Source organism: Balaenoptera ricei, chromosome 11 (genome assembly GCF_028023285.1).
Source record: "Balaenoptera ricei isolate mBalRic1 chromosome 11, mBalRic1.hap2, whole genome shotgun sequence".
NCBI lineage: Eukaryota > Metazoa > Chordata > Mammalia > Artiodactyla > Balaenopteridae > Balaenoptera > Balaenoptera ricei.
The window spans coordinates 28,050,393-28,058,307 of NC_082649.1; the positions used below are offsets into that span (position 1 = coordinate 28,050,393).

Genomic DNA, 7,915 nt, shown 5'->3' on the forward strand with positions numbered 1-7,915 from the left:
GAAATAGTCTTAACTTTAGAGGCCCAAAGTTCAGGGAAAGTTTTTGCTTTGTTAAAAAAAAAGTTAATGAAAAACCTGGTCCAAGATCTAGTATTTGTTATTAGAAGAATATCATGACAATTTTAAAAACTTTTTGGTCTTTTCCCCCTTACCCTCTAAAGATGAACTCCCTGTTCAAACTTCATACCTGCAATAATGCCAGACCCTCTTCATTAGCTCTGTGCTGTGCCCTTTCCATTTTCAGTAGACTTGACACATGAGTTAAATCTTGCTGCTTTTTGGGAGGGACTTTCAGGGTTTCACACAGTTGCAGCAATCTTATGGATAGAATAAAAACATAACTTTATTTTTGAGTACCATTAGTATCATTTTTGTTTCTTGTTTTGAAATACTGTCATCCTCTTTTTTCTTCCCTCATACTCCCAAGGGCTGTAATGTTCTTTTATTTTAAATAAATTTATTTATTTTATTTATTTATTTTTGGCTGCATTGGGTCTTCATTGCTGCACGCCAGCTTTCTCTAGTTGTGGTGAGCAGGGGCTTCTTTTGTTGCGGAGCACGGGCTCTAGGCACGCGGGCTTCAGTAGTTGCAGCACGTGGGCTCTAGAGCACAGGCTCAGTAGTTGTGGCGCACAGGCTTAGTTGCTCCGCAGCATGTGGGATCTTCCCTGACCAGGGATTGAACCCGTGTCCCCTGCATGGGCAGGCGGATTCTTAACCACTGTGCCACCAGGGAAGTCCTGTAATGCTCTTTTATTAACAGTGGCTAATCTTAGCAATAAGTCGCCTCCCCCAAATCCCTGACAAATCATCATTTAACCTTTCAATTATATTTCAATCATTTTTTAATTGCATAACTGTATTACCTTTTCTTTAGGAAGTTCAGATGATATTGAATTTTTTCATTTTCTCTAACACTGCTACTCAAAATTTCTCTAGAAGAGAAAAAATAGGGATTGAATAAATATTAGTTTGAAACATAACTAGTATAATCTGTTTACTTTTTCTCTCTGATTTCTTTCAAGTACCCTTTTTTACTAGCCAGGCAGAATCAATCACTTTTTCTTTTATGTTAAATACATTTAAAGCAGAGGAATAATCTAAGTTCTTTTTATCACATTATATTGTTGTAATTAATTTATAGGCCTGACTCCTCTGATAGATTTCAGCTTCTTGATGGCAGAATCCTGTTTCTGTATTCCTTTTAGCATGTTAGCTTCCACATAGAGTGTCAATTTGAGCTAACTTCTTCCTAAAGTATCCCTCACCAGAAAAAGTTGTAGATAGCAGATCAAGCAAAGATTTCAATTTTATTCCACTGATGAAATTCCAAGTTTCTGAAATTAATAAAGACATTTTTGCTGAATGCTAAGGCCATCAAAAGACATTAAATAAATCTTGCAAAAGAGAAAAACACCCTATCACCATAAAGTACATAATAACATTTAAAAGGATACTGTCTATAGGAAACATATAAGCAGAAATAAAAAGAGTGAAATAGAAAAAAATTTCATACTCACATTATTACTGATTCCATCATAGTTTGCAAATGTTCTCTGCTACTCTTCGAAAGAGGTTGCCAGGTTTTTCTCTTGTGGGTTGCGATCTTTACCTGTTTTAGATTAGTATGCTTTGCTTGTCCTGTCACCGGTGAAAGAAGAGACTCTGGTTTTTCTAGAAGTTTGTATGTTTTTACTTAAAAAGTGATTCAAATATAAATTTATCTAAAAGAGCTAATGGAATTATGAGAACCAATATTATGAAGCTGTATAAACTATTTAATTTCCTTTTTATTGCACAGCCATAACAGGCCAGGTACTGAATATGAATATGCTATTGTTATATTAACTAAAATACTATTAAGTGATATTGCGGATACAAACTCAAGACAATCTTAAATAAAGAACCAAGCTACAACTCTTAGGATTCAACATAAAAGTCTGGTTCTCAGAAATGACCTGAATTAAAGGGCTTCATTGAGAAGACTAGAAAATGATTTCTGCCAAATGCTGGATGGCAACTGAAACAAAGGAGATTAACCAAACCACAAACAGATAATCAGTGTCTACTAGGTTGTTGATATTATTCTACTTATAAGAAATAAACAAAGGAGATACACTATTGGCTCACATGAAGATTAGTTTTGGAGAGAAGGGAGATTAAATAATTACATTTCAGGTATGCAAAGCATTACGAAAGAAAAAGTACAGTGCACTATGGAAGTATAAAACCGGAGGACCTAACTTGGTCTTGGGTGAGGAGAGGTAGAAAATTCTTCCATGCTGAAGTGATGTTTAAGTAAAGATGACTACTCCAAACTAAATTACTCCAGACAAACTCAGTGGTTCCAATCTAATCTAAATAGTGGTGGCGAAACAGAAGCATATTTGTCTCAAAGAGAAATCAGTAGGTGTGTCTGTATATCACAAATCAGTAATAATTCAGACTGTGGTACACTTTGAATTTCTCTTGCTCCTTTCAACTTAGGACCCTACACAGTATTTTGCTACAGGTGGTAAGTAAAATTTCAGTTGACCAAAAGAACTGACCAACCAGTGCTACTTATTCTTGCAAAAATAAGAATGTAACTGTTTATTACTGTCTTTTGCTTATGCAGAACTCATAAACAAGATACTGAGAATTTTTTCATAAATATAGATAGCTTGGGAAAGATAGGTTAAACAAGACATAGAAAAGGAATACCTTCAGAAGACAGATGTTTTGGATGACTTCTATTTTTTTTCGCTGTGTTTCTAACCTAGAGGGAAAAACACATGTGTATGCACAAAGAATTAAACATTAGATAAAAAGATACTGCTATTGCAATAGATTTGTCATGTATGTTGGAGAGAATTCATATACCTTCTGGCAAGACAGAAAAAAAGTATATTGCTACTTCTACAGAAAAAGGATGTGTATTTATCACAAGCAGAGGATATACTAAAGCTACTCCTGAACAATGGTGATAAAGTATAATAGAATTTCATATGGTGTCAAAGAATGTTTTAAAGAAATCATACTCATCTTGCCTGTGAAATAGTGTTATATACTTTTCCTGAAAAACAAATATAGGCATTGTCTAATACAGGGTAAATAGAGAAAAATTGTTGATTATTTCGTTTATGGTAGGAAGAAGTTAATTCCTCCCAAACTAATTTTTCTCTATGTTAATAAAAATCTCCTCCACCAATTGACAGATTCTCTTGTCTTTTAACATATGAATGCCATAGAATCTGTATACTATATTCCCAGTCTTCCTATTTAAACACCTTAGCAATGCCCCATAGCACTTCTTCCCTAAAGAATTCTCTGATCAATATCTTTAGAAATTGAGGTAAACAATTTTTATGTGAGAACTTTTACAAACCATGTTGCAACAGCTCCCATATAACAATATATGTGGAATAAGAATTACTATAATTTGTAGTAAAGCTGACCTTTAGTCTTCACATACTGCTTTACATAGAACAGATGATATTTCTAATCAGAGTCCTGAATGATAAACTTGATATTTCATTACCTCTTTCTCTGATAACTCCGCTTCTTCATTATCAATTTTTCTTTTTGGATTTCTTTTTAAATGTTGAGACCTTTTCTTAGAAGGATTTGCTTTGCTAGACATCTTGATGTAAACAGAACAACTATAACAGTGTTTCAAAATGTCTGTAAAGATGAAAAGAACACTAAAGACTTGTTTTATTAAAAACATTTTGTTAAAAAGACTACTTATAAATGTTCCAAATTTGCCTTTAAAAAAAAATCATAAAGAAAGCTTTGGCATAGTATTGTGTGTTTTTAAAACATTTAAATATATTTTAAAACAAATAACATTGGTTCTCATTAGAGTAAAGATATCTAATTCAATTTCATTCCTAAAAATTTCTTCCATTTGTATAGCATTAAAAAATCTTATATAAAAACACTTTTACACCTCTTACTTTATACTCCCCCAGACAATAACGTTATCTCTATATTAAAATCCAAGAAGATGGAAATATATAGTGCTAAATTGTTTTACTCTAGTCACAGATAATGTCAACTCAAAGAATAACATTCAGGCCTTCTTATTTTAGGCTTAATGGATTTATCATTCAACTTAACGTCAAAGATGGGAGACGATAATTTTTAGGATTATACCATGAATCTACGTTGTAGACATTCATGTGGTAAATTCACTCATAAGGAATTAAGAATTAAAAAGTTAAAAAGTTAAGCTTTAACTTTTTCTGGGTTATGTGTATTTTAACAAAAGCACAGAAGTATACTGATTACTCTGTCTTCTCACACATTACAAAACAGGCACCGGAGTGGGGATGAGAATGTCAATGACAAAATTTAGAATAATTCCTTTTCCCCATTTAATAGTTCTTTATCACCAAACTCATTTTTGCTAAAAGAAACAGAGGGATAAAATATATATTCCTGCATTAGATCATAAAGAGCAGATAGCTAAGAAGTTACGTACACGTTTGGTACAGTACACGTGAACACAAACCCACATACACACACACACACACACAAGTATGTGTGGTGTGTACATTATATATACATATTTTTCTAGACATATATAGTTAGATATATAGACAAACCAGTCACCATTCCTTTTCTAAAAATTCAGAGTTTATCACATTACTACAATTTAAATATACGCGCAGATTTAGAGACAGACAATAAAGTGGGTACTCTGGATAAATCTATTCTCTCAAATTTTAAAAGGAAAAGTTCAAGCTTTTCTTTTTCCCGTAAGACAAAAATAGTGGGAAAGAAAGAATTAACTGAAAGATCACAAACCATACTTGGAGACTACATGTCAGATCAGTTACAAAAAGCAGTGGAAGCTAAAATACACTTTACCCTGCTTTTGAACAATGTGGCACCTTATTCTACACACAGTCTCCTCTGTTGCATTCCTAAAATGTCAAATTCTCTCAACTTGACATCCCTGCCATATATTTCCCCTACTTAAAAACTAATCCATATGAGAGTTTTGCTTGTGAACCTCTCCTGGAAGGACTGCCATGTACAGTACAGTTGTTCACTGAAGAAGAGCATCCAGGTGAGAGAACAATTGAAGGCTGAGATTTAGTCCTCATTCCATTTAGGAGACTAAAAATGGTGCAAATTCCTTCTCACTCTTGTTATTGAGAGGTGAAGTATATGACCCCTTGTCTTAAATCTTACAGACTGTGCAGCGGTTTGAGCAGTAGAATATGGTGGAAATGATTCTGTACCAGTTTCCTGGCCCAAATATGAAGAGACTAGCAGCTGCAACTTCCCCTTGCTTGGAATATTTGCTCTTGAAACCCAGCTAGCACTCTATGAGGAAGGCCAACACGGAGAGGAACTAAAGACCCAGGCAAAAGCCCCAGCTGAACTCCCAACCAATAGCTAACACCAACGATTGCCAGCCTCGCGCATGTACCTGAGCCAATACACTGCAGCTGACGCTGCGTGGAAAAGTTATAAGTCAACCCTACCAAGTTGTTTCCAATCCCAAATTTTGGAACAAGATAGGTAATTTTTTTTAATTAAAAAAGAAAAATCCTTCCGTAATACCTACCTTATAACATCCCAACTCTTTACCATGACATTTATAGTCCTTAACAATCTAGACCTGCCAAGCTTTCCATACTTCTCTCCCACTACTCCTCAACTGCATCTCCCTCTCCAGATAGACTGGATTCCCGGAACACACTTTGAGTAGTGCACATACTCTACCCGAGCTGCTCTCTCCTGTCTATGCCCAACCTCCTCTCAGATCATGAGCCACCTGCTTCTGAAAGCCTTCCTAACCACTCCACCTCAACGCTCTACAGAAGTCTGTGGGCTCTTAATGGTCTCTTTCATTTGGCACTTATTTATAGTTTGGTTTTGTTCATCGTTTTTCTTGATATTCTTTATTCAGTAACATGTAATTCAGTGCTACTCCAAATTTGATTTACAAACTGTTTGTTACAGTCTTTTAAAGTATAGACATTAAAAGTATTCATTTAGAAACTTTTATGGCAATTTGACAACAATTTTATGTATGTTAGATCTGGCCAAAAAATAACTGGCTTTGTTTTTTCTTTTTAAGTTTAATTTTTCTAATAATTCATTAAAAAAGACTTTCTTTTTTAGAGAAGTTTTATGGTTACAGAAAAATTCAGCAGAAAGAACAAAATTCGAGCATATCCCCCCTTCCCTACTATCAACATCCCATACCAGAGCAGTGCATTTGCCACAGTCCATGAACCGACATTGACACATCCTATCACCCAAAGTCTATGGTTTACATTAGGGCTCATTCTTGGTGTTGTACGTTCCATGGGTTTGGCTAGTATTCAGTTTTTTTTAAATTGTATTTTACAAAAGTATCAGTTGTGACTGATTAAAAATTTTAAAAAAACCCAAAATTGGTCCTTTACCACAGACAGTCTGAAAAGCTCTGTTTTCATTGATACCTACTTGAGGCAATTAGCCATAGTGCAGAAAGTTCCTCCACCTCAGCACTATTAACATTTTGCATGGGATAGACCAAAATTGTCTCCAGACAAATATCTGCTGGTGCAAAACTGCCCGAGGTTGAGAACCACTGCCAAGAGCCAGCCAGGGATGAGGACAAATTGCCCAGGTTCCAAATCCCAGCTCTGTCATTTAACCAGCTGTATAGCCTTGGGGAACTAAATTTGCTCACTTTCCCCACGGCTAAAAGTATCAACATCAAAGGCTTTTGTAAAGCTAAAATTTTGTACAGAATACATAAAGTGCCTAGAACTTGGGACATAGTAAGAACTCAATAAATAAAATAATCTACTGTTACTGTTGGGCTAGTTGTAGCAGATACAAAAAGGAAGAGTAAACTTTGGCCTGTTTTGGATCCGCAGGAAACCACAGGCTAGTGGTAGTAGCTACAGACACGTGAAAACAATTCCTATGTATATTCAGTTATACACAATGCGACAAATGTTACGAGACAAATGAGTGAATATCTCAAATTGGTGTGGGTATGGGGGGGGACATACAGAATTCAGAGAAAAAAGTAATATTTGAATTACATTTTGCAATATTTAGCCAGAAGGAAGGGGAGTAAAGCATTTGAGAGAAAAAAAGCCCGTTGGCAAGACACTTCAAAAGAAACTGGTCTGTTCAGGGGCAGAAAAAGTTCAGAGAGGCTTTGACGTGTACGGGAGGAACGGACAGAAAAAAAGACTGGGACTGTAGTTTGCAGCCAGTCTATATACTGCAGTAAGAAATGTATTCTTTACTCTGTAGGAAACAGGGAAGTATTCTAGGTTGTCTTGTTTTCTTTGCCAGCGTGCTGAAACTCGTGGAAGCCACCAAGCTAGACCTCTGTATGGGCACAACAGGTGAGCACGACGTCTGGCAAAACTGCAAATACACAATGTTTACCTCTTGACAAATGAGGCCTAGGTGTAGCGACGCTGCCGACCGCAGCTTCCTTAAGGCTCAAAGGCACTCATCACTAAGGCCGCACTTAGCCCCACGACTGACTGCGGGAGAGGTTAAGGAGGGAGAACAAGGATTACGATGATTCGGGGAAACGAGGGAGGAACCATGCGTGGCTTCACTCACTCCTTGCGAATCAAATACCACTTTTTCAATCACTGGTTCCGAAGGGCACACCTGTTCGGATCTCCCTGCTCTTTGAAAACCACCTCAAGCTCCTCAAACACGAGTCGCCGAGTTTGCCACCAACGCGCCGCACACAAAACTCATCCCCAAACTGGAGCCAGCGTCAGGGAAAGCGCTTTCACTACTCACCAAAGACGCCTCTTGAATCCTTCCAGGTGCCGCGCTCAGAGCAACTCGCGCCCAAACCTTCCAAAGCCGCGGAGACCCGGAAGTGAACCAGTAGAAACCGGAAACACTTGTGGAGAGAGGCGGGAATCTAGCCACGCCCCTAACGTCATCG

General features: G+C 36.7%; 1 protein-coding gene across 5 annotated transcripts in view; it reads right to left on the reverse strand.

The window, feature by feature from the left end:
* The window catches only part of CENPQ (centromere protein Q), a 313,629-nt gene extending 305,787 nt beyond the window's left edge, over nt 1–7,842 (reverse strand). For all 5 annotated transcript variants that reach the window (XR_009505703.1, XR_009505702.1, XR_009505704.1 and 2 more), the window contains exons 1-6: nt 7,765–7,842; nt 3,521–3,663; nt 2,704–2,758; nt 1,521–1,641; nt 867–935; nt 188–317 (exon numbers count right to left, since the gene is read on the reverse strand). Coding sequence is in view for 2 of the 5 variants with exons in the window: in XM_059938536.1 (XP_059794519.1) it covers nt 188–317; nt 867–935; nt 1,521–1,641; nt 2,704–2,758; nt 3,521–3,622 (477 nt within the window). In the remaining 3 variants the exon portion in view is untranslated. The remainder of the gene's footprint in view (nt 1–187; nt 318–866; nt 936–1,520; nt 1,642–2,703; nt 2,759–3,520; nt 3,664–7,764) is intronic.
* Between the last annotated feature and the right edge of the window lie 73 nt (nt 7,843–7,915).